At 43.2% G+C, this 27,908-nt stretch overlaps 1 protein-coding gene across 3 annotated transcripts in view; it reads right to left on the minus strand.

Annotated features, from left to right (window-relative positions):
* Positions 1-27,908, minus strand: part of LOC115198146 (echinoderm microtubule-associated protein-like 3) — a 41,719-nt gene that overhangs the window by 7,412 nt on the left and 6,399 nt on the right. Inside the window, exons 2-11 of one of the 3 annotated variants that reach the window (XM_029759871.1) lie at positions 8,677-8,850; positions 8,250-8,364; positions 4,748-5,242; positions 4,103-4,144; positions 3,345-3,461; positions 3,039-3,067; positions 1,296-1,325; positions 887-1,007; positions 392-541; positions 194-263 (exon numbers count right to left, since the gene is read on the minus strand). In XM_029759871.1, the coding sequence (XP_029615731.1) occupies positions 194-263; positions 392-541; positions 887-1,007; positions 1,296-1,325; positions 3,039-3,067; positions 3,345-3,461; positions 4,103-4,144; positions 4,748-5,242; positions 8,250-8,364; positions 8,677-8,850 (1,343 nt within the window). The remainder of the gene's footprint in view (positions 1-193; positions 264-391; positions 542-886; positions 1,008-1,295; positions 1,326-3,038; positions 3,068-3,344; positions 3,462-4,102; positions 4,145-4,747; positions 5,243-8,249; positions 8,365-8,676; positions 8,851-27,908) is intronic. The other 2 variants (XM_029759872.1, XM_029759873.1) reach the window with 2 other exon arrangements.

Consider the following 27,908-nt stretch of genomic DNA (forward strand, 5'->3'; position numbering starts at 1 on the left):
CTGGTGATGTCACTAGGCAGGTCAAAACTCCTCCTGACCAAAACAGGCTGACATTTAAAGTGGTCTTTTCAAACAGCTCTTACACTAAAAGGGCATTATCATTTTCACAATTTCACAGTGTGTAAATTTATATAAAACACAGAAAATCACGTTTGACTGCACAGGGCCTTTAAATAGCCCAAACGCCCTTCACCTTTCCATCCTTGTCCACCCCCGCCGTCTGTCCTGATGCCACCCGTACCTTGTCTGGGTGGATGGTCAGACTGAAGTAAAGACAAATTGGGATATCATAAAGCGTCAACTTCACAATCAATTCTCACAATTGGTTTTAGTTGATTTAGTACAGTAATGTAATGATACGAGAGGTCGAGGTTGGGTCTGAGCCACTCACCAGCGGACACAGTCGGTGTGTTTGCGGTAGTGGCGCTGTGTGCGGTTGTTGATGTGGTACAACACCACCACACAGGCGATGAAGTACACCGCCTCACCCGACGACAGCAGGTACAGGTTGGCCCGGCAGTCCCGTCCTCGGTAACCGTAACTATGCGGCTCCAGTCAAGGTGACATCACTGAAGCGTCTCATTGGTTCATCAGTCTAAATCATTAATTGAGCCTAAAGCAATTTCACCCACAGCTACACCCATAATACGTGATTTATGGATGACATAACTTCCATTCACCTGAGGAGAGGATGGCTTGGCTCAAGGACATTCGATAACTTAAATATGTTTCTCTGACTGATGGGCAATATGGCTTTCATCCAAGAAACTTAGCACTATAGAATATCAAACATTCTAATCAACCATGAATGGAATTTAAACACTAAAATGATGCTTTATCAACGCCCCACTGGTCATGACTTGTGGGAGGGACTCAGGAAGGATACACCCAATCGAGTTCCAGTTTCTCTACAGGTGGCTCCATCCTCAGGTCCTCGTAGTTCTGGATGTTGGAGGGGACATACATGGTGATTGGTCGACCACGGATGAACATCTTGATTGATTGACCTGTCAGCCAATGAGAGAGGGAGAAAAATAAAGTAAGACAAGACTGGACAATGGATACATATTAATCTCCAATCACTACCATGGGTCAATATGAACTCTCTCAATCTTATCCTCAAATGTTTTGCTCTTTCAACAGCCTGGCTAAACTACCAAAGCCCTGGTGATGCTACAATATCTACCATTAATTCACTCCATAATAAGTCAACAGTCTGTACCATTAGCCTGTATGAATCCCAAGCACCTACATTTAATTGAATGACATAACAGTTAACACATGACGTCTCATACCTTGGGTTCCTCGTCTGGACCCGGGAGATCCTACGGGAAGACAGAAAGAGAGGGAGAGAGACAAATAAACAAGGAACCTAGGAACACTAAATCACAGCTGATTCCAGCAGAGCAGATCATGCTTTGACATTACGGACCCTTCGGGACCAGATTCAGAGCCGGTGGAATGAGGTCTATGAGCAAACCAGAGGGGTGGTTTTCCAACACCAAGCCTGTCATCTAGATGACTGTTTCTTCAATTTAAAAGGTTGGGGGAGAGGAGAATGGGTTTTACATATTGATGGTTCTGGATTGGGATGTTTCTGGTGGGAATCTGTCTGCTTTGAAAACGTTGTAAAACTAAAAAGCAGGGCTCACGTCACAAGGGAGGGAAAGTCTGCAGTTTAACTATATAGTAATGACCTGTTTTGTTAGGTAGATTTTTTTATTAGTCATTGTTGACACTATTTGGATTTTCCCCATGGGTCTACTTCATACCGCTCCTGGACCCTGTTGAAACACATCAATGACTGCTTTTGATTGATTTAAAATGGAGTGGCATTTTCACACGATTGCCACTTCCAAGTATTGACATTCAGTTAGGATGTAGTGAGTAGGATATAGTTCAGTTCAGTTACTGCTTATCTAAATGACCTGGTTACACTTTACAGCCCTCTCATGATGCAGCAGAGGCAGTTAAGAGACAACCTAACTCATGCTGAATACAGGCAGACCTGTCTCAGGCCAACTCAGAGAGACAGAGAAAAAGTTAATAAGTCTAGTCCTGGACAGCTCACAGAAAGAAAGAAAAAAAAACAACAAAAAATATATAAAATATTTTTGGCGTCCTTCCTTCTCCGGTGAAACATCCATCCATCATCCCGTCAGGAGTCTGGGAGTGGTGCGGCAGCACGGCTTACCACAATGGATGGCTTTCCAGGGAGCGTCGGAGTACTAAACAGACTCTCCCGTGTTTAACGTTCGAAACGGCTGTCGCTCTGCCTCGTGAAAACGTGGCTGTAAAAATAAACACTGGTTTTCCTGTGATCCCAGTATGATGAGAGGTAGTTTCTGACCAGGTTTTTTTTTCTGTGTGTGGCGGGCGGAGAAATGGACAGTGATGAACTCTAAATGACCTTTAGCCCCGTAGACGACTAGATGATGCAATGTCCAGTGGTCAGTCACTTGTTGTTGTAGTAGTCTCCGATACGGACTTAAGCTCTTTTGAAGGCTCACTCCATGCACCCTCTGTCTAGTAGAAACCCCTTGTCTTGTGGATCATATTTACAGACTATTATGCTAATCAGATGGGCGTATGAAACTGACTTTACGCGAACTGAATCACCATTAGGTTCAACTGGTAAATACTTAGAGACAATATTAAATACAATAGAAGAGGGACTGTGCTCTAACTCTCTCTGGTTTTGGAACGAGTCCCATTATAAAGCTAAACCACACTCATTAAAAGCTGAAAAGTTAACTAAGCATGAGTATTGCGCTGTCTGAATACTATCTGTGACATTTTGTATGCAGGTTAGTGTCCCAAACTAAAGAAGGGGAATGAAAACTTAAGTCCAGATCTGGCCTGCAGTCTGTCAGTCAGTTAGTCATTTAAGACTACATAGAGTTTAAATAATGCATTATATAACGTCTGAAGTAGGGGTTGCAAAATGCCAGGAACTTTCAATAAATTCCCTTGTTTTCCAGAAGTCCTGGTTGCAACCCGAGTCTGGAGAGAGAGTAGTGTTGTTGGATATGCATTACCTGCTCTGGCGATAAGATCCTTGGTCCGGCTGTGAGAAAATAAACAGCTGTTAGACAGACACATTATATCCAAGAGACTCGTTCAACCACTGGGACCAACCGTTATATTATACAGTCTTTGGGTCCAGCTCACGCAACTGGGAGATCAAGACTTTTCATGGGAAAGTCATTTTATTATAGTAGAAGAAAGGGAACTCCAATGAGTGACTACTTGGTGAAATACGTCATGTTTATGCAGCCGTAGGAAAATGTGACGTGAGAATGAGTTTGAAAGACAGTCTTGCTGACGGATGGGACTTCTCTCACCTCTCCAGACTGGGGGATCTGTTGAGTAGGTTGGCCGAGGATGCCGCCTTTTTGTCCAGCAGCTTCTTTGTCTTCTCCTGGGGGTCCTTCACCAGTTTCTCACTGTTCCTGCGAGCTCTGGACAATGAGTGGATAGGCAGCATAAGAGGATTTATATGCAGGGTTCCACAAACACACTGATGAACGGTGAATGTGTGTTTCAACATGTATTCTATGACGGGGCATATTTTTCCTGGAACACACACACACACACAGATTTTCCTGATAATGACTTGCCCACTAATCAGAAGAAATGGCCCTTGTCTTGTGACCAATGATGTTCCAACACAATACGTAATAGGAAGTGAAACAGAGATGACCTCCTCCCCACTGGATACAGCCAACATCTAGTTTTGATGTATATTTGGTTGAGTTGTCAACTAGAGTGAATTCAGCGCGAAATCAATAACATAACATTCACCGGTCATTGGATGTAGGTTAAAAGTTGGGTGGGGAAAAAAATAATCAAAAAACGCCCTTATGTTGATGACTTTTTGCAAATCCAATTAGTTTTCCACGTTGATTCGACATCATTACATTGTTTTTGGGGGGTTGAAATGATGTGGAAACAATGTTGATTCAACTAGTTTTTGCCCAGTGGGTCTCCACTGTGGCCCCTAGTGATAACACACATGCATATAGTACGTAGTAGATCAGTTTGGGACTGAATAGCCCAGTTCATATTCTTGTACATAACTTAGACACCATTGTCTTAGTACCTCTTAGTTTCCATGGTGTGGCAGGGTTGAGCTAACGGACTTCTTCATGGACAGAAACATATGCTATCAATTGGCAACAGGCCCCTTGCAAGTAATAATTAGCAAACAAAACAACAAACACACAACCACATATGTGCATGCATGCATACACACACACACACACACACACACACACACACAGAGGAAGCTGTAAAATGATTTATGTGATTATAGAGCAGCATGCAGCAAAATAATCTCCCAAAAGAATGTCAGATGAAAAGCCCCATTTGAAATATCCACATGTAGGAAATCATGCTGAATCAATCCATGTTTGAATGAAAGGATGAGGCTCAGATTTAATTATCAGGTTAGTGTACACACATTTAGCCCCTTTCAAACAAATGGAAAATAACACAGCAGTCGGATCCAGCGGGAGACACGTAAGGTATGCTCCTTGGTACCGAAGGCTTTCCATAACGCAACCTAATAGAATCAGAAAACTGGCTACCACAAACTGACTCTTAGATTAGGGTTTTGACACTGGCGCTTTGTAGTAATAAAAGCATAGAGAATAGGGTAGAGTGTCAAAAAGATGTGATTTCCCCCAAAAACCATGCAATCAGGTAGTAATGGAGAATAGGAGGAGGAGAGGTGGCGACAACGCACAGGGGTTTCTTCTCGCCCTCCAGGATGGTGGAGAGAGGTCCGCTCCGGAGGCTGGCGGACAGGTCCTTAGGGGGGGCTGGGGACCCCGAGATTGGGGTCTGGGGGGCTGAGCTCAAGCTCTCCGTGGAGCCATTTGGGTCCTGGAGGTCATCTCTCTGGAGGTTCCTGATGGCGGTGGGGTGGATGGCCTCCTCTACGGAAGATGCCCAGCTCAGGTCCTTCTCCTGCTCCTCCAGTTCTAGTCCCTGGACATGGTGGAACTTGGCCCGGGCCTCCTCCGTCAGAGACATCCCCTCGGGGAGGGCATCCTCCAGGGAGAGGCTCTGGATGGGCCTGGTGAGAGCCAGGGGGACCCTGTCTAGGTCCTGGTCCTGCACCAGAGGAGTGAGGTCTGTCTGGGTAGCCCGATCATACGTTGGGGTCTTATGTACGAGGCCCGGGAATGTCGAGTCCCCATTAGAGCCATTCTCACCTTCAGTGCTGTTTAGTACTTGGCTAAATACACACACAGTATAGAGTTGAGATTAACAGAGAGATTACAAACAAACATCATACAGAATACTATTAATTTACTCACCTCTAATAACAAGACTTTCCTATACAAGTTAAATGCTGTGAGTGAGTGAGTGAGTGAGTGAGAGAGTGGACTCACTGGACAGTTTATTAAGTACACCACACCGTTCACGAAAATGGATCGCTCCTACAGACAGTGAGTCACGTGGTCGTGGATTGCTATATAACGCAGGCAGACCGACGTCGACGCTTTCAGTTCCTGTTTGGCAAAACGAGTGACCGAAGCGACTTTGAGCGTTGTATGATCGTCGGTGCCAGGCACACCAGATCCAGTATCTCAGAAATGACTGGGCTTTTCACGCACAACAGTGTGTAGAGTTTACCGAGAATGGTACAAAAAACTAAAAACATCCAGTCAGCAGCAGTCCTGTGGGCGAAAGCAGCTTGTTCACGAGAGAGGTCGAATGAGAACGGCAAGAATGGTACAAGCTAACAGGCGGGCCAGAAACAGACAAATAACAGTGCAGTACAACAGTGGTGTGCAGAAAGGCACCTCAGAACACATAACTCGTTCGTCCTTCTCACGGATGGGCTATTGCAGCAGACGACCACACCGGGTTCTACTCCTATCAGCTAAAAACAAGAAGAAGTGGCTCCAGTAGGCACACAATCACCAAAACTGGACAATTGAGGAGTGGAAAAACATTGCCTGGTCCGACCAATCCAGGTTCGTGTTGCGTCATGCTGATGACACAGTCAGGATTTGGCTTAAGTAGCATGAGTCTATGGACCCATCCTGCATGGTGTCAACGGATCAGGTTGGTGGTGTACTGGTGTGGGGAATTTTCTCCTGGCACACGTTCGGTCCCCTGATACCATTTGAGCAACAAATGTTTCCGACATCTTGTTGAATCCATGCCACAAAGAATTCAGGCTGTTCCGGAGGCAACTCGATGGATGTACCTTATAAACTGGCCAGTGTGTGTATATACAGTATAAAACTACATTAAATTGGTATCGTGCTTTTCATTATACAGTTACATCTCAAAGCTCTACAGAGGGGGAAAAATGATATACAATAAAAACAACATACATTTTAAATCAAGGCAGGTTAAATATCAATAGTGAGCTAGGTGCTAAATACATTTTAGATTGGGACTAGGACTATGAAAAAGACAGTTTATGAATGTACACATATAAATATACACACACATACCTACCTACATACAGTTGAAGTCGGAAATTTAAATACACTTAGGTTGGAGTCATTAAAACTTGTTTTTCAACAACTCCACAAATTTCTTGTTAACAAACTATAGTTTTGACAGGTCGGTTAGGACATCTACTGTGTGCAACGAAACAAGTCATTTTTCCAACAATTGTTTACAGACAGATTATTTCACTGTATCACAATTCCAGTGGGTCAGAAGTTTACATACACTAAGTTGAATGTGCCTTTAAACAGCTTGGAAAATTCCAGAAAATGATGTCATGCTTTAGAAGCTTTTGATAGGCTAATTGACATCATTTGAGTCAATTGGAGGTGTACCTGTGGATGTATTTCAAGGCCTACATAGTGCCTCTTTACTTGACATCATGGGAAAATCAAAAGAAATCAGCCAAGACCTCAGAAAATAATTGTAGACCTCCACAAGTCTGGTTCATCCTTGGGAGCAATTTCCAAATGCCTGAAGGTACCACATTCATCTGTACAAACAATAGTACGCAAGTATAAACACCATGGGACCACGCAGCCATCATACCGCTCAGGAAGGAGACGCGTTCTGTCACCTAGAGATGAACGTACTTTGGTGCGAAAAGTGCAAATCAATCCCAGAACAACAGCAAAGTACCTTGTGAAGATGCTGGAGGAAACAGGTACAAAAGTATCTATATCCACAGTAAACTGAGCCCTATATCGACATAACCTGAAAGGCCGCTCAGCAAGGAAGAAGCCACTGCTCCAATCCAGCCATAAAAAAGCCAGACTACGGTTTGCAACTGCACATGGGGACAAAGATCCTACTTTTTGAAGAAATGTCCTCTGGTCTGATGAAACAAAAATAGAACCGTTTGGCCATAATGACCATCGTTATGTTTGGAGGAAAAAGGGGGAGGCTTGCAAGCCGAAGAACACCATTCCAACTGTAAAGCACGGGGGTGGCAGCATCATGTTGTGGGGGTGCTTTGCTGCATGAGGGGCTGGTGCACATCACAAAATAGATGGCATCATGAGGTAGGAAAATGATGTTGCTTCAATATATCCACATCTCAAGACATCAGTCAGGAAGTTAAAGCTTGGTTGCAAATGGGTCTTCCAAATGGACAATGACCCCAAACATACTTCCAAAGTTGTGGCAAAATGGCTTAAGGACAACAAAGCCAAGGTATTGGAGTGGCCATCACAAAGCCTTGACCTCAATCCTATAGAACATTTTTGGGTAGAACTGAAAAAGCGTGTGCGAGCAAGGAGGCCTACAAACCTGACTCAGTTACACCAGCTCTGTCAGGAGGAATGGGCCAAAATTCACCCAATTTATTGTGGGAAGCTTGTGGAAGGCTTCCCGAAACGTTTGACCCAAGTTAAACAATTTAAAGGCAATGCTACCAAATACTAATTGAGTGTATGTAAAATTCTGACCCACTGGGAACATGATGAAAGAAATAAAAGCTGAAATAAATCCCTCTCTACTATTCTGACATTTCACATTCTTAAAATAAAGTGGTGATCCTGACCTAAGACAGGGAATTTTTACTAGGATTAAATGTCAGGAATTGTGAAAAACTGAGTTTAAATATATTTGGCTAAGGTGTATGTAAACTTCCGACTTCAACTGTAACATTCTGGCCATGAAGTCCAAAGACAATTTATGCCTTAATTCCACACATTGATAATGTTTGAGCCATATCTCCATATATGGCTCTGGACAAACATGCCAGCCAACCCATTCCATGCCCACAGTCCCTCTCCACTGGCCTGGCACAGTACCTGGTGGCAGGGTGGCGGGGGCTGTCCAGGGCTGAGCTGGAGGACAGTTTACGGGAGCTGGAGAAACCGTCAGAGCAGTAAACCTGGTTCAGGACACGGGAGGCTGCAGGGTTTACTGAGGACACACACACACAACAACAAAAAATGGACACAATCACACACATTTAATGCAAGGATGGAATTTTCATAGAAGCACAAGACATGGGTATGATAATGTATCGGTTACAGCTTATTGCTTGTGTACCGTAGTTAATCATCCACAACCATTTTCACACTACTGAGCCGAGCTGCACTTTACCGGCCTGGTTAAACATTCAAGATATTTGCTGGAACCGTGCCGTGAAGAAAATATCCAAGCCAGCACAGTACTGTTCGGGCACAATAATGTTAAAAGAGTACAACTGTGGTCTGATGGTTGGCCAGCCACCTGCGATGATCTGCTGTTTAAGCAGGGGGATCAACTGGTCATGGAGGCGGAGCCTGCGTAGCGCGTCGGCCAGTGATGACTTCAGCAGCGTGATCTCATCTTCCTGCGACTGCAGACGCCCCTCCATCATGGACACACGGTCTGGGTACTCAGCGCTGCTGCCGGACACGTCATCTGTGCAGACGGACCATGACAACAAATCAGGAGACAGTATGGAACCACATGCTGTCACATCATTTGTGGATATTGGGGAAAATAAGGACAACCAATGGTAGTCTATTTCCAACTCAATGCTGTCACTCCATTGGCAGATAGGATTGTCCTCTAGACAAATGAAATATAGAAGTGAAGTACTACTAGTATAAATACCAATACATAGGTTGGATTCAACTATAAAATGCAAGATGGGAAAACGTAAAAAGATGAGAGCAGTAAGACATGACCCTGGTGTTGTAAATACTGCTAACAGCCCACAAATATTCCTCAAAAGAGGCAGGAAGACTTAGATTCTGCATGAAGATACACCTCCTGCAATGTCTGACTATAAAGCCAACATTAACGGCCTCATCCAGCACCGTCTACAATTTAAAGGACGGGATGACACTTCATGAGTTGAGAGAAACATATTTATTTAGGCTACGTGAACAATCATGGTACTCTGACACTGATCATTTACTGAACTTACTGAAGTCCTTTTCCATCACAAAAAGAAGGCAGGAGATAGTTACCACCATTAGTAAAAAAAGGCAGGAGACCTTTACCACCATTAGGAGGAAAGAAGTTACAGCATATGTTTCTGGTTTTCTCAACCTTTCGCAATTTCCAGCAGCTTTGCAAAAAATGGAGTGGAATTTTCTAATTGTTTATCATCAGGTTGTGTTTAGGGTACAGGGTTTAGCTAAAATGATTGTTAAGTGTCTGCAGACCTACTTTCTCTAAAGTAGTGCACACGTGTTGGGACTGCCTATTCCATGATGATTCTGGACACCTTTCCTGCTAATTTCCTGAGACATTGCAGTAGGAAGACTTGTTTATAATTAGGTGGTGTTTAACAAAAGGATTTGAGTCTGTTAGGATATTAATAAGTCGCCACAGACTTACATTTTATCTATATGTGTGTACGTTTTGGGATTGGCCCTATTCGATCATGTGTGTTTACATTTCCAACGAATTCCCTCAGATTTGAAAGCGAAGAAGACAGCATTCCTGTATGTCGCAATGTCATATGAACAATGATCAGACCCTGAGCCAACTGCAGCTTGTTTTTAGTGCGGCCTACACTACTTTCAGCGTTGGTAGTACGCAACATAATGCGTACTTCCTTCTCGACAATGCAACAACAAAAATAAATAATAAAAATGAAGAATACTAAAAGTAAATGGCTCAGTAGAATATAATAAGTAAGTGATAATCAACGAGAGGCTGTGTGTTCTCTGGAAAATAACAAACGACGTGGATGGTGGGTTCGACGACGCGCTATTCCACGTCGTTCATTATAGCGCGTCGTGGAACCCACCTTCCACGTCGTTCGTTATTTTCCAGAGAACGCATACAGCCCCGAGTTGATTATCCCTATTATACCATGGCTATAATTTACAACATTTACCGCTAGAAATGTTTTCATTTGCAGGTAGAAATGTGTTACACATCCACTGAGGTAGCGCGCAAATTTACTAGAGACGGGACAGTAGTTGCCTTGAAAACCAAACAAACAGACTTGCTAGTTTAGATAATCATCAGTCCTAGCTTGCTATTATTAAAATCTAATTTCAATAATACCAATAATGTTATCAATTCGACTTTTGCTTCAAACATAGTCCATTCTTACATATTCTATTACCATTGAATTATACAGTGCGTTATAGGATAATAATGCACGCTCTAGAATAACCTTCAAGCCAATCAGAAACTAGTATTTAACAACGCCACAGTATAAATATGTCAAATCTGTCTGGGCCAGGGAAAGTGTAAATTGTCTGATTGATTAAGAACCTGCAAGGAAAGAAGCTTTCTGATCAGGTCTGATCATATCTAAATAGATTGTTCTAGTGATAATGAATTTCTCGACATCGTATCTTAAAGCTATATCACATTTCTTGGTTGTAAAATAGTTTATTTTTAGGACATTACATTTCCTGTTAGATTAATACATGACTACTAGAAGTGGGTATTATACTTAGCGTTAGCGATCTAGCTAATGTGTTTTGAGTTTTCACTTCCTCATGTGGTGAATAAGCCCCAAAATAAATTAGCCTATGATATTAGTGCACATAAAGATGTAGACAAATTCTCTATAAAAAAAAAATCACAATTAATGACAATCAATGGATTAGGTTGCACATCAAAATATCTTGAACCATCCATTCCTGCTTCGGCATGTTAGATGAAACAACATTTTTTGAATAGCCTACCATCTCAGTAGTCTATTACACAGTCGAAAGCACTGTGAATTACTTTATAAGGTGAATGATATTGCATGATGCTGCGGAAGAAAATTTGTGTGACCAAATCCTGGGGTGGTGCCATTGACAATTTAAAAAAAAATCTGCTGCAAAGTAATGTGTTCTTCTGCCAATTTGGCTGTTGGGAACAAAATCATGCGATAAGATGTTATGCAGAAAAAAGGCCTGGCCTGCTGAGGAGTGACGGACTCCATCCTAGCTGGAGGGGTGCTCTCATCTTATCTACGAACATAGACAGGGCTCTAACTCACCTAGCTCCACAATGAGATAGCCAGCCTGCCAGCTTAGTGGAGTCTGCCACTAGCACAGTCAGTGTAGTCAGCTCAGCTATCCCCAATGAGACCGTGTCTGTGCCTCGATCTAGGTTGGGCAACACTAAACATGGCGGTGTTCACTTTAGGAATCTCTCTGGAATAAAGACGTCCTCCATTCCTGTCATTATTGAAAGAGATTGTGATATCTCACATCTCAAAATAGAGCTACTTAATGTTAGATCCCTCACTTCCAAGGCAGTTATAGTCAATGAACTAATCACTGATCATAATCTTGATGTGATTGGTCTGACTGAAACATGGCTTAAGCCGATTACTGTGTTAAATTAGGCCTCTCCTCCTGGTTACACTAGTGACCATATCCCCTGCACATCCCGCAAAGGTGGAGATGTTGCTAACATTTACGAAAGGAAATTTCAATTCACAAAGAAAAAAATAAACTTTTCATCTTTTGAGCTACTTGTCATGAAATCTATGCAGCCTTATCAATCACTTTTTATAGCTACTGTTTACAGGCCTCCTGGGCCGTATACAGCGTTCCTCACTGAGTTCCCTGAATTCCTATCGGATCTTGTAGTCATGGCAGATAATATTCACATTTTTGGTGACTAATATTCACATGGACAAGTCCACAGACCCACTCCAAAAGGCTTTCGGAGTCATCATCGACTCACAGGGTTTTGTCCAACATGTCTCCAGACCTACTCACTGCTACAGTCATACACTGTGGCAGTGTCCCGTGGAATAAATGTTGTGGATCTTAATGTTTTTCCTCATAATCCTGGACTATCAGCCCACCATTTCATTACGTTTGCAATCGCAACAACTAATCTGCTCAGACCCCAACCAAGGATCATCAAAAGCCGTGCTATAAATTCTCAGACAACCCAAAGATTCCTAGATGCCCTTCCAGACTCCCTCAACCTACCCAAGGACGTCAGAGTACAAAAATCAGTTAACCACCTAAATGAGAAACTCAATTTAACCTTGCATAAAACCCTAGATGCAGTCGCACCCCTAAAAACATGTGTCATAAGAAACTATCTCCCTGGTATACAGAAAATACCCGAGCCCTGAAGTAAGCTTCCAGAAAATAGGAAAGGCTATAGCGCTACACCAAACTGGAAGTCTTCTGACTAGCTTGGAAATACAGTACCGTGCAGTATCGAAGAGCCCTCACTGCTGCTCAATCATCCTATTTTTCCAACCTAATTGAGGAGAATAAGAACAATCCAAAATGTATTTTTGATACAGTCGCAAAGCTAACTAAAAAGCGGCATTCCCCAAGAGAGGATGGCTTTCACTTCAGCAGTGATATATTCATGAACTTCTTTGACGAAAAGATCATGATCATTGGAAAGCAAATTACGGACTCCTCAATTAAATTTGCGTATTTCTCCAAAACTCAGTTGTCTGGAGTCTGCACAACACTGCCAGGACCTAGGATCAAGGGAGACACAAAAGTTTTTTAATACTATATCTCTTGACACATTGATGAAAATAGTCATGGCCTCTAAACCGTCAAGCTGCATACTGGACCCTGTTCCAACTAAACTACTGAAAGAGCTGCTTCCTGTGATTGACCCTCCTATGTTGAACATAATAAACGGCTCCCTATCCACCGGATGTGTACCAAACTCACTAAAAGTGACAGTAACAAAGCCTCTCTTGAAAAAGCCAAACCTTGACCCAGAAAAAAAAAAATAATAATAATAATCAGCCTATATCGAATCGCCCATTCCTCTCAAAAAAAATTGAAAAAGCTGTTGCGCAGCAACTCACTGCCTTCCTGAAGGCAACCAATGTATACGAAACGCTTAAGTCTGGTTTTAGACCCCATCATAGCACTGAGACTACACTTGTGAAGGTGGAAAATGACCTTTTAATGGCATCAGACCGAGGCTCTGCATCTGTCCTCGTGCTCCTAGACCTTAAATGCTGCTTTTGATACCATCGATCACCACATTCTTTTGGAGAGATTGGAAACCCAAATTGGTCTACATGGACAAGTTCTGGCCTGGTTTAGAGCTTATCTGCCAGAAAGATATCAGTTTGTCTCTGTAAATGGTTTGTCCTCTGACAAATCAACTGTACATTTCGGTGTTCCTCAAGGCTCTGTTTTAGGACCACTATTGTTTTCACTATATATTTTACCTCTTGGTGATGTCATTCGGAAACACAATGTCAACTTTCACTGCTATGCGGACGACACACAGCTGTACATTTCGATGAAACATGGTGAAGCCCCAAAATGTCCCTCCCTGGAAGCCTGTGGTTCAGACATAAGGAAGTGGATGGCAGCAAATGTTCTACTTTTAAACTCGGACAAAACAGAGATGCTAGTTCTAGGTCCCAAGAAAGAAAGAGATCTTCTGTTGAATCTGACAATGAATCTTGATGGTTGTACAGTTGTCTCAAATAAAACTGAAGGACCTCAGCGTTACTCTGGACACTGATCTCTCTTTTGACAAACTTATCAAGACTGTGTCAAGGACAGCTTTTTTCCATCTACGTAACATTGAAAAAATCAAGAACTTTCTGTCCAAAAATTATGCTTTTGTCACTTCTAGATTAGACTACTGCAATGCTCTACAGTCGTGGCCAAAAGTTGAGAATGACACAAATATTAATGTTCACAAAGTCTGCTGCCTCAGTTTGTATGATGGCAATTTGCATATAGTCCAGAATGTTATGAAGAGGGATCAGATGAATTGCAATTAATTGCAAAGTCCCTCTTTGCCATGCAAGTGAACTGAATCCCCCAAAAACATTTCCACTGCATTTCAGCCCTGCCACAAAAGGACCAGCTGACATCATGTCAGTGATTCTCTCGTTAACACAGGTGTGAGTGTTGACGAGGACAAGGTTGGAGATCACTCTGTCATGCTGATTGAGTTTGAATAACAGACTGGAAGCTTCAAAAGGAGGGTGGTGCTTGGAATCATTGTTCTTCCTCTGTCATCCATGGTTACCTGCAAGGAAACACATGCCGTCATCATTGCTTTGCACAAAAAGGGATTCACAGGCAAGGATATTGCTGCCAGTAAGATTGCACCTAAATCAACCATTTATCAGATCATCAAGAACTTCAAGGAGAGTGGTTCAATTGTTGTGAAGAAGGCTTCAGGGCGCCCAAGAAAGTCCAGCAAGCGCCAGGACCGTCTCCTAAAGTTGATTCAGCTGCGGGATCGGGGCACCACCAGTACAGAGCTTGCTCAGGAATGGCAGCAGGCAGGTGTGAGTGAGGCAAAGACTTTTGGAGGATGGCCTGGTGTCAAGAAGGGCAGCAAAGAAGCCACTTCTCTCCAGGAAAAACATCAGGGACAGACTGATATTCTGCAAAAGGTACAGGGATTGGACTGCTGAGGACTGGGGTAAAGTCATTTTCTCTGATGAATTCCCTTTCCGATTGTTTGGGGCATCCGGAAAAAAGCTTGTCCGGAGAAGACAAGGTGAGCACTACCATCAGTCCTGTGTCATTCCAACAGTAAAGCATCATGAGACCATTCATGTGTGGCGTTGCTTCTCAGCCAAGGGAGTGGGCTCAATCACAATTTTGCCTAAGAACAGCCATGAATAAAGAATGGTACCAACACATTCTCCGAGAGCAACTTCTCCCAACCATCCAGGAACAGTTTGGTAACGAGCAATGCCTTTTCCAGCATGGAGCACCTTGCCATAAGGCAAAAGTGATAACTAAGTGACTCGGGGAACAAAACATCGATATTTTGGGTCCACAGCCAGGAAAGTCCCCAGACCTTAATCCCATTGAGAACTTGTGGTCAATCCTCAAGAGGCCGGTGGACAAACAAAACCCCACAAATTCTGACAAACTCCAAGCATTGATTATGCAAGAATGGGCTGCCATCAGTCAGGATGTGGCCCAGAAGTTAATTGACAGCATACCAGGGCGGATTGCAGAGGTCTTGAAAAAGAAGGGTCAACACTGCAAATATTGACTCTTTGCATCAACTTCATGTAATTGTCAATAAAAGCCCTTGACCCTTATGAAATGCTCGTAATTATACTTCAGTATTCCATAGTAACATCTGACAAAAATATCTAAAGACACTGAAGCAGCAAACTTTGTGGAAATTCATATTTGTGTCATTCTCAAAACTTTTAGCCACGACTGTACTTTCCAGCTAACCGGATAAAGCACTAAATAAACTTCAGTTAGTGCTAAACACGGCTGCTAGAATCTTGACGAGAACCAAAATATTTGATCACATTACTCCAGTGCTAGCCTCTCTACACTGGCTTCCTCTTAAGGCTAGGGCTGATTTCAAGGTTTTACTGCTAACCTACAAAGCTTTACATGGTCTTACTCCTACCTATCTTTCCGATTTGGTCATGCCGTACATAACTACACGTACGCTACGGTCACAAGACGCAGGCCTCCTTACTGTCCCTAGAATTTCTAAGCAAACAGCTGGAGGCAGGGCTTTCTCCTATAGAGATACATTTTTACATTTACATTTACATTTAAGTCATTTAGCAGACGCTCTTATCCAGAGCGACTTACAAATTGGTGCATTCACCTTAAGATATCCAGTGGAAAAACCACTTTACAATCGTGCATCTAAATCTTTTGGGGGATGGGGGGTAGAAGGATTACTTTATCCTATCCCAGCAATTCCTTAAAGAGGTGGGGTTTCAGGTGTCTCCGGAAGGTGGTGATTGACTCCGCTGTCCTGGCGTCGTGAGGGAGCTTGTTCCACCATTGGGGTGCCAGAGCAGCGAACAGTTTTGACTGGGCTGAGCGGGAGCTGTGCTTCCTCAGAGGTAGGGAGGCGAGCAGGCCAGAGGTGGATGAACGCAGTGCCCTTGTTTGGGTGTAGGGCCTGATCAGAGCCTGAAGGTACGGAGGTGCCGTTCCCCTCACAGCTCCGTAGGCAAGCACCATGGACTTGTAGCGGATGCGAGCTTCAACTGGAAGCCAGTGGAGAGAGCGGAGGAGCGGGGTGACGTGAGAGAACTTGGGAAGGTTGAACACCAGACGGGCTGCGGCGTTCTGGATGAGTTGTAGGGGTTTAATGGCACAGGCAGGGAGCCCAGCCAACAGCGAGTTGCAGTAATCCAGACGGGAGATGACAAGTGCCTGGACTAGGACCTGCGCCGCTTCCTGTGTGAGGCAGGGTCGTACTCTGCGAATGTTGTAGAGCATGAACCTACAGGATCGGGTCACCGCCTTGATGTTAGTGGAGAACGACAGGGTGTTGTCCAGGGTCACGCCAAGGTTCTTAGCACTCTGGGAGGAGGACACAAGGGAGTTGTCAACCGTGATGGCGAGATCATGGAACGGGCAGTCCTTCCCTGGGAGGAGGAGCAGCTCCGTCTTGCCGAGGTTCAGCTTGAGGTGGTGAGCCGTCATCCACACTGATATGTCTGCCAGACATGCAGAGATGCGATTCGCCACCTGGTTATCAGAAGGGGGAAAGGAGAAGATTAATTGTGTGTCGTCTGCGTAGCAATGATAGGAGAGACCATGTGAGGATATGACCGAGCCAAGTGACTTGGTGTATAGTAAGAATAGGAGAGGGCCTAGAACAGAGCCCTGGGGGACACCAGTGGTGAGAGCACGTGGTGCGGAGACAGATTCTCGCCTGGTAGGAGCGACCTGTCAGGTAGGACGCAATCCAAGCATGGGCCGCGCCGGAGATGCCCAGCTCGGAGATACGCAGACTCGGTCTCAACCTTTAAGTCTTTATTGAAGACTCATCTCTTCAGTAGATCCTATGATTGTATGTAGTCTGCCCCAGGAGTGTGAAGGTGAACGGAAAATCACTGGAGCAACAAACCACCCTTGCTGTCTCTGCCTGGCCGGTTCCCCTCTCTCCACTGGGATTCTCTGCCTCAAACCGTATTACGGGGGCTGAGTCACTGGCTTACTGGTGCTCTTCCATGCCGTCCCTAAGAGGGGTGCGTCACTTGAGTGGGTTGAGTCACTGACGTGGTCTTCCTGTCCGGGTTGGCGCCCCCCCTTGGGTTTGTGCCGTGGGGAGATCTTCATGAGCTATACTCGGACTTGTCTCAGGATAGTAAGTTGGTGGTTGAAGTTATCCCTCTAGTGGTGTGGGGGCTGTGCTTTGGCAAAGTGGGTGGGGTTATATCCTGCCTGTTTGGCCCTGTCCGGGGGTATCATCGGACGGGGCCACAGTGTCTCCCGACCCCACCTGTCTCAGCCTCCAGTATTTATGCTGTAATAGTTTGTGTCGGGGCTAGGGTCTGGGGGCTAGGGTTATATCTGGAGTATTTCTCCTGTCTTATTCGGTGTCCTGTGTGAATTTAATTATGCTCCCTCTCTCTTTCTCTCAGAGGACCTAAGCCCTAGGACCATGCCTTAGGACTACCTGGCCTGATGACTCCTTGCTGTCCCTAGTCCACCTGGTCGTGCTGCTGTTCCAGTTTCAACTGTTCTGTCTGCGGCTATTGCACCCTGGCCTTTTCACCGGACATGCTACCTTGTCCCAGACCTGCTGTTTTCAACTCTCTAGAGACAACAGGTGCGGTAGAGATATTCTGAATGATCGGCTATGAAAAGCCAACTGACATTTTACTACTGAGGTGCTGATCTGTTGCACCCTCTACAACCACTGTGATTATTATTATTTGACCCCGCTGGTCATCTATGAACATTTGAACATTTTGGCCATGTTCTGTTATAATCTCCACCCGGCACAGCCAGAAGAGGACTGGCCACCCCTCACAGCCTGGTTCCTCTCTTGGTTTCTTCCTTGGTTTTGGCCTTTCTAGGGAGTTTTTCCTAGCCACCGTGCTTCTACACCTGCATTGGTTGCTGTTTGGGGTTTTAGGCTGGGTTTCTGTACAGCACTTTATGACATCAGCTGATGTAAGAAGGGCTTTATAAATACATTTGATTTATTGATTGATTTAACAGAGCAAAGTACAGACAGATCCTTCATAAAAACCTGCTCCCAAGCACTCAAGACCTCAGACTGGGGCGAAGGTTCACCTTCCAAAAGGACAATGACCCTAAGCACACAGCAAAGACAATGCAGGAATGGCATCGGGACAAGTCTCTGAATGTCCTTGAGTGGCCCAGCCCGAGCCCGGACTTGAACCCGATCTAACATCTCTGGAGAGACCTGAAAATAACTGCAGCAACGCTCCCCATCCAATCTGACAGAGCTTGAAATGATCTGCAGTGAAGAATGGGAGAAACTCCCCAAATACAGGTGTGCCAAGCTTGTAGCGTCATACACAAGAAGACACGGGGCTGTAATCGCTGCCAAAGGTGCTTCAACAAAGTACTGAGTAAAGGGTCTGAAAACTTATGTAAATGTGATATTTTTGTTTGTTTGTGTGTATACATTTGAAAAAAATGTCCAAAAGACTATTTTTGCTTTGTCATTATGGGGTATTGTGATATCATTATGGGGTATTGTGATATCATTATGGGGTATTGTGATATCATTATGGGGTATTGTGTGTAGATTGATGGGGGGAAACAAGTTAATACATTTCAGAATAAGGCTGTAACGTAACAAAATATGGAAAAAGTCAAAGAGTCTGAATACTTTCCGAAGGCACTGTATGTTTACTATAGCTTAATGAGGCAATAAAAATAAGATGTGACTAAACTATGACAAAAAAGAAAGGGCATTTAGTTGACTAAACTGTTATCAACATTGACAATCACTAAACCAAATAATTATTCAAACTACAAAAACGTGACTAAGACAATGATATTTTAGTCAAACTGACCAAATCAAAAGAGTGCCAAAATGAACACTGCTAGTGTGCAGGCGTAGTTGTCCCAGCAAAACTGGATCTAGAAAGATGGAAGCAGCCACCAAAAGGCTTATGCGAACGTGAGTAGATTACGTTGAAAAGAACGGTCGGCCATCTTAAATTCATGTAATTTATTTTTCTTGAAATCAAAATACTACTCATATTACAGCCCAAGCCGTAAAACTTCATATGACACCAATTTTTGCTTTGTAACACATACAGATGAAACTTATGGAGTCTTAAAGGAGGCCTGGGTAAGGCTGATGTATAATAAATATGCAAACTTTGATCAATTATTTGTCAATTATGCTTTTAGATACAAAATGTAAAATATTGTCAACAACCTTTCCTCCAGAAGGGCCATTCTATGGATTTACATTTTGGCGAAAATCCCCCAAAACTGGAAATTCTCATAATCAAGCCACGGATCTTATTGTTTTGTTAATGGTATGTAAGTGACTCACAGCATGATACCTTCTCTTTACGTTGTCCCTAACCCTTTGCCTACTGGCACCACAGCTGGTATAACCTATGCTGCTACTGAATCATCCACTGTAGCAGTTAAGCTATCATTTAACAGTCATTGTTGTTGATAGTAAGTATTTGTAACTCCAAGTGTGCTCATTTCCATTGAGAGGAGAAGTGGTTCTCACTGAGTGCCTCTCACCTACTTACTAGTGAGCACTGGGTGAAGCGTTTCCTAAAAACTCCTAGAGCACTTGACTGTTTTGCCTGGTTTGGCTCGTAGGGAAAAATAACACTTTAAACAGTTGGATAAGAATGCAGTGGCCAAGCGAACATGCAATCCATCACCAGAGGAGAAACAGTTCCGCTTAACGACTTGAAAGCATTTAAACATCCCTCGCCTTGAAGCCTGCAAGAAAAAAAATATATTTTCAGATTCCAGTGATGGCTTCAAATCAATACACCCACACACACCCGCACACTTTCGTATGCAATCTCTGAAACCAGAACCATGGCTTCACTCCACCCGCCCACACACACACACACACACACACACAACGACCAGTACCATAGCTCCAGTCCATACACAATGGGGTCATTGAGCCTTGCTGGTAGGAAGACTCTCTCTGCTGTCTGTGTTCAGACTGAGACTGAACCAGCCGTCTACAGGGCCAGACCAAGCCTCTCACTGGAAACACACCACACAGACAGAACAACAGCTATGGAAGATGATACAGGAATACATTTACATTACATTTGAGTCATTTAGCAGACGCTCTTATCCAGCGCGAATTATAGTTAGTGCATTCCTCTTAAGGTAGCTAGGTGGGACAACCACATATCACAACCATAGTACATTTTTCCTCAATAAAGTAGCTATCAGCTAAGTCAGTGCTAGTAAAGGGAAAAAAGACAAGTGCGAGTGTTAGTTCACGAAAGGCTTTTTGTGAACAATACATGAAATGAGAGAATGCAGTGTTACGCACTATACCGTGGTTTTGATAATACTACATACATAATATTCTTTCCGTTTAAATTCCACGCTGAGGCAAACTGTAGTTGAACTCAATGAACTTGGTCATGATGACATACATAGGCAAACACGTGACATCACACACTTGTTTGAAGAGGGCTTAGAATATAGCAGGAGAGCAAGAATCTCTCATCAAGGACAGGAAACACCTGACTCAAGTGGTTGAGTTAGGGCACTAAATAATATTGACATTCGCCAGCACCGTGAAGAGTAGATGCTCTGTGGCCTACAGATAATATGGCCCCTAAACCAACAAGGAGGTCTAATCTCAGAGTGTATACTAAACAACACAGTATGGGATATAGAATTAATGCTGCAATATGTAACTTTTTGGGCGACCCGACCAAATTCACATATAAATGTGAGTCAAATCTGTCACTCATTGAAAGCAAGTCTAAGAAACTGTAGATCTCTTCTATGTGCGCTATTTCTATTCTTAAGTTTAGTTTTTGTGTTTTTTACTTTCGTTTTTGCACACAAGTTTCAAACAGCTGAAAATATAATATTTTTGTTATGGAAAATATATTTCACAGCTGTTTAGATGGTATAATAATTCTCTACAGAATGACTGCTTGTTTTGTCACAAACAGAAATTAAGTAGACTATTCGAATTTTTACATCTAGGAAATGGCGGAGTTATTTCTGCATACTGCACCTTTAAATAGAACACAAGTATTTACATTTTAGGCCTATCTCTATGGAATGGGTTGTAACACATTAGCCTCTGTTCCAATCCACTGACTTGAAACCTAAATGAAAAGCCAGCAACACGGAAGAGATTCCTTTTCAGTCTTTCAACTCTCATCGTTTTTGGCAAATCTAGCTGATTCGATCAACTGCGAAGCATGAAGTTAAGACTTGTGGACGAAACTTTTAACAGTTAGAAATGAGAAACAGCTGGGAGAGAGAAGAGATTACAATGGACTATGTGTACTGTTAATGATCACTGAAACATGATCTATTTTATTCACCTCCCAATTCAGACAGACTCTTCCATGCAATCGATCTATCACTTTCTCTGCCTCGTTTTTGCTCGCTCGCTCGCACACACACACACACACACACACACACACACACACACACACACACACACACACACACACACACACACACACACACACACACACACACACACACACACACACACACACACACACACACACACAAAGCACCAACACTCCCACAATCCAAACCCAGAGTGTTTCTGCAGGAAAGAAGCTTAACGTCATACACAAAATGACTCACGCAGACTTTACACAGGACAAAAATCATATGACAATGTGTATAATGTAGAGGTTGTCTTGATTTATCTCAGATTGTGTGGGCCTGCACCTCTGAATAATGGGTCTTTAGTCAGTATAGTTATCATATTTAAATAAACACAGAAATTAAGTTATTAATACAGTATTACTGCTATTATCTGTGGCGAATGGAGCAAGACTAGCATTAAATGCCAAAACTCACAGATCTGAGCAAACGTGGCTATGAGTCAGAAATCGAATCCCAAGGGGGCTTGAAAGATGAAGCCAAGAATGTGGACAGAATCTTGAGCCATCGCATAAATGACAATGTAATATACACTGAACAAAAATATAAATGCAACCATTTCAAAGATTTTACTGAGTTACAGGTGATGAAGCCAGATGTGGAGGTCCTGGGCTGGCGTGGTTACACGTAGTCTGCGGTTGTGAGACGGTTGGATGTACTGACAAATTCTCCAAAACAACGTTGGAGGCAGCTTATAGTAGAGAAATTAACATTACCGTAATTTCCGGACTATAAGCCGCTACTTTTTCCCCAGGCTTTGTACCTCGCGGCTTAAACAATGACGCGGCTAATATATGGATTTTTCCCGCTTTCAAATAAAAAATAAAAAAAACATTCTGTGACGTGCTCAGTTTTTTGGCGGCATGAAGCTTTCATTAGACCAATGAAATTGCCGAACGGGTTAAGGTCAAACAACTTTTTTGTTTACTGTTTAGATTAAATCGAGTGCTCTCAAACTTCCCATCATTCTGATTACGGTAGTCATTTTGTCACCCTCATCATGGCAAAGACACGGAGAAATGCATATGATGCAGCTTTCAAGTTGAAGGCGATTGATCTGGCTGTTGGAAAAGGAAATAGAGCTGCTGCACGGGAGCTTGGTCTGGAGCAATGACTTTCTTGGTAGGCTACTGTTTACTGCTAATTTTTTATTTTTCGTTACAAGCCGTGTTTCGTTAAAGCCTATTTATTTTTGTTACAAGCCGTGTTTCGTTAAAGCCTATTTATTTTTATTACAAGCCGTGTTTCGTTAAAGCCTGTAAAGTTAATTTGTTTCAATGTACCGGTAGGCACCTGCGGCTTATAGACATGTGCGGCTTATTTATGTTCAAAATAATATATTTTTTTTTAATTCAGTGGGTGCGGCTTATATTCAGGTGCGCTCAATAGTCTGGAAATTATGGTAATTTCTCTGGCAACAGCTCTGGTGGACATTCCTGCAGTCAGCATGCACCAATTGCACGCTCCCTCAAAACTTGAGACATCTGTGGCATTGTGTTGTGTGACAAAACTGCACATTTTAGAGTGGCCTTTTGTCCCCAGCACAAGGTTCACCTGTGTAATGATCATGCGGTTTAATCAGCTTGTTGATATGCCACACGTCTCAGGTGGATAGATCATCTTGGCAATGGAGAAATGCTTTTGTGCATACGGAACAATTCTGGGATTTTTTTATTTCAGCTCATGAAACATTGTACCAACATGTTGCATTTATATTTTTGTTCAGTGTATGTAAGGTTTGCCTGGTATTATACCGCTGCTGTTGCTAATGCTAACCATTAAAACTTCCATCACTAATACAACCTTTAATAATGAGTTCCATTTCAATATATACCTACAAAACCAGTGTGGTACGTAAAGGGAGCACATTTTACAAAACTGGGTGAGACCTTAGCCATTATAAACAGGTACAGTTAGGCCCGGCTGGCCACTTGCAGGTACAAAAGGCACAGTTGGGAACTTGCAGGACTACTGTACATTGCATTGTTGCAGCAGGTACTGCAGGTCTGCACTCTCAAAGAAGAGATTGGTTACTGTAAGATACCTTATCATTCTTCATTCATGTGTGATGAGGAGTAAGATCAAGAACTGTTGCAGTCTTAGGAACAACCCATCTTTCAGTGGGACGTTCAAGAACGTAGCCAATAGCACTCGTGAACACATCGGGAAGTAATTAGTGGTTTGTGTTCTTGGTCTGTTTTTAGGGGAGGTATGGTATTTATGGTTGTGAACGGGAGCCGGAGCAACAGATGGGAATAGAATGTCCAGGAAGTGAAAAGGAAAAGGGGTTTATGTTTCCTCTAGAGCAGGCCTGGGAAACTACAGTCCTCGGGGGCCTGATTGGTGTCACACTTTTGCCCCAGCACCAGATAACACACCTGACTCCAATAATCAACTAATCATGATCTTCAGTTTAGAATGCAATTAGTTTAAATCAGGTGTGTTTGCTAGGGATGGGAGAAAAGTATGACACCAATCAGGCCCCCGAGGACTGGAATCGCCCAGACCTGCGTCTAGCTCAGTAATGCTGCACTTTGTTAGAGAACACTGGAGAGGGTTGTTTGCTCACACGCACACGGACACGCGCACACGGACCCAGCTGCCTTGTCACAAATTTCCCAGCTTCTATTTTTTTTGTCTTTACAACTTTTTTTCTCATGACAAGCCAAGGCCCGCGGGTGAGTCCCAAAGGAAGCTGGAGAGGAACATACACATGCACAACGACTGAACTGGACGGGGCTGGAAGCAATCTGGAGAGCTGGAGTGGAGAGTGGTCTCTAGTCTGATTGAATGTTGGAGCCGCTCTGTTCCTCACGTCTTTCTCTTTTTATCTCTTTCTCCCTGGCTTTCTGTTCCTTTCTCTTTCTCTCATAATACACACATCCACTCTCTCCCTCAATGCATTATAAAATCAACTAAAGCTGGAAATAGTTTCTTGACGAAGCAGTGCATGGCTAACAGTAGTAAAATACACAACTACATTCTCCATTCAGTATTTATGGTGACTTTATGAAAGTGACTCCAACTCAAACAACGCCTCAACAAATTGTTATTCCATGGATCAGTTTAAGCCACTGTTTGTATAGAGTTGGACGCCATTTCACCAAGAAATATCAGAACCATCCCATCACACTGATGATAACTGATAAACGACGATACTGGTAGGAAAAGAAAACACAATTACGCTTTACGCCGCGGATGGTTGTGTTTGGACCCCCAAGTTCTCTGAGCATAATGGACATAATATAACACACCGTAAACACATCAGGAAATCAGCCCCAAGTGATTTTGATTTAAGAAATCGTGATCGTATACAACTGTAACCAAAAAATGATTATGTTTTAGTATAAATGTATAAATGTATAATAAATGTATAAAAATTAAAAAAATGAATATCACATTTACAAAAGTAAGCTCTGTCAGGTTGGATGCGGAGCGTCGATGCACAGCTATTTTCAGGTCTCCCCAGAGATGTTCGACCAGTTTCAAGTCCGGGCTCTGGCTGGGCCACTCAAGGAAATTCAGAGACTTCGTTGTCCTGTTGGAAGGTGAACCTTCGCCTCAGTCTGAGGTCCTAATCGCTCTGGAGCAGGTTTTCATCAAGGATCTCTGTACTTTGCTCCGTTTATCTTCCCCTTGATCCTGACTAGTCTCCCAGCCCCTGCCGCTGAAAAACATCCCCACAGCATGATGCTGCCACCACCATGCTTCACTGTAGTGATGGTGCATGGTTTCCTCCAGAAGTGACGCTTGGCATTCAGAGCAAAGAGTTTAATCTTGGTTTCATCAGACCAGAGAATCTTGTTTATCATTGTCTGAGAGTCCAACTCCAAGCGAGCTGTCATGTGCCTTTTATTGAGGAGTGGCTTCCGTCTGGCCACTCTACCATAAAGGCCTGTTTGGTGGAATGCTGCAGAGAGGGTTGTCCTTCTGGCAGGTTCTCCCATCTCCACAGAGGAACTCTGGAGCTCTGTCAGAGTGACCATCGGGTTCTTGGTCACCTCCCTGACCAAGACCCTTCTCCCCTCAGTTTGGCCGGGCGACCAGCTCTAGGAAGTGTCTTGGTGGTTCCAAACTTGTTCAATTTAAGAATGATGGAGGCCACTAAGTTCTTGGGGACTTTCAATGCTGCAGAAATGTCTTGGTACCCTTCCTCAAATCTGTTCCTCGACACAATCCTGTCTCGGAGCTCTACGGACAATTCCTTCGATCACATGGCTTGGTTTTTGCTCTGACATGCACTGTCAACTGTGGGACCTTATATATAGACTGGTGTGTGCGCCTTTCCAAATCATGTCCAATCAATTGAATGATCAATGGAAACAGGATGCACCCGAGTTCAATTGAGTCACATAGCAAACGGTCTGAATACTTTAGTAAATAAGGTTTCTGTTTTTTTTATCGTCTATAAATGTGCAAAGATTTCTAAAAACCTGTTTTCACTTTGACATTATGTGGTATTGTGTGTAGATTGATGAGGATTTTGTTTTATTTAATCCATTTTAGAATAAGGCTGTAACTTAAGAATTGTGGCTGCAGCCTAGTGGTTAGAGCGTCGGGCCAGCAAACCGAAAGGTTGCTGGAACAAATCCCCGAGCTGACAAGGTAAAAAATCTGTTGTTCTGCCCCTGAACAAGGCAGTTAACCCACTGTTCCCCGGTAGGCCATCACTGTAAATAAGAATTTGTTCTTAACTGACTTGACTAGTTAAATAAAGGTTAAATAAATTTTGAAAAATGTAAAGAAAATGTGGTAAGAGTCAAGGCGTCTGAATACTTTCTGAATGAACTGTATGTTCCGCACCCCAACCATCCGCTAAAGAAAAAAATATATATATAAAAATAGGCCCACGTCTGAATCTAGTTGATTATCCCTGGTGTAGAGCTCTTTACCGCCCACAAGACCTCAGATGGTCCAGGCCACTCGGCACAGAAGAGAGTGAAATTACAGCAACATCATCTAGGCGTTGTGTTATGATATCTGTTCTCCTTGTGCTGTAACTGTTCTGGATTGACTTTTGTTTGTCATATTTCCATGTGCTTCTGTGTTGTGACGTCTGTCTTGTCCTGTGATTTAATGTTTTGTTTTATTTGTATTGCACAGCACTTCTCAGTTGTCACTGGCCAGGCCGTCATTGTAAAGAAATTGACTCACCTAGATAAATAAAGGTTAAACATTTAAAATAAATATTTTGCCCAGGCTGACTTTTTGAAGAACTGTAGTTTAATTAAAAGGAAAAAGTTGAATCCAGGTTTGAATTGGTGTCAACGTAGCGGTTTTATGGCTATAAGGACATTTTCGTTTCCATCTTTACGTTTTATAAATGTTTTTTCTAATCTTAATAGTTTGGGATTTTCTTATCTTGATGTATCCAAAGTCCTTACTTGCAATCTAACCTCAACAGATTGTTCGACTGATTTATCACTGTTACTTCATTGTGGTTGAAACAGTCTTAAATCGAGACGTGATGGTTATTTTCCATCCCAGACTCCCAAGAGTAAGGCTTGACAGCACACACATAGCCTTGTACAGCTAACCTTGTGGGGACACACAATTCAGTCCCATTCAAAATCCTATTTTCCCTAACCCAAACCCTTGCTCCCAACCATAACCCTAAACCCCCTAGAAATAGCATTTGACCTAGTGGGGACTAACAAAACTTCCCCAGTTGGGGCTTCTGGTCCCCATAAGAATAATTAAACACGTCCGTCTGTCCGTGCGCGCACACACACATATTTCACCCACCCCTTTGTCAACTCCTTTCCAGTGATGCACCGTGGCGGGTGGCATTCACCACCTACAGAGAGCGTCTGTCCCCGTCACTTGTCCCCGGGACCCATGTCATCACGAGCATGATGCCACCACAATACATCCTGTGCCTTACTTTACACCTCTGCACGAGCTGTGGGCGATGCAGTCTTCCATCTAACTTTTCACACTGAACCGAAACACAGCGATATAGCTACATTACAGCAGAACACACTGACAGACTCAGCCCCACCTGCGAGAATATATGCAGGGAAATGAATACTGTCTGCTGCTATTACTCCCAGTCTAAAATGTAATAGAAAACGCTGCCCTATGATCATATCTTATTATCGCATGAGAAAATTCAGAGTAGCATTGTCTGATGGAAAAGTGTGGATTTTCGTCGGCTGCTCAACCTACATCAATCCTTGACACACCAAAGCCTGCCGT

The sequence above is a fragment of the Salmo trutta genome, chromosome 8 (assembly GCF_901001165.1).
Source record: "Salmo trutta chromosome 8, fSalTru1.1, whole genome shotgun sequence".
Taxonomy (NCBI): Eukaryota; Metazoa; Chordata; class Actinopteri; order Salmoniformes; family Salmonidae; genus Salmo; species Salmo trutta.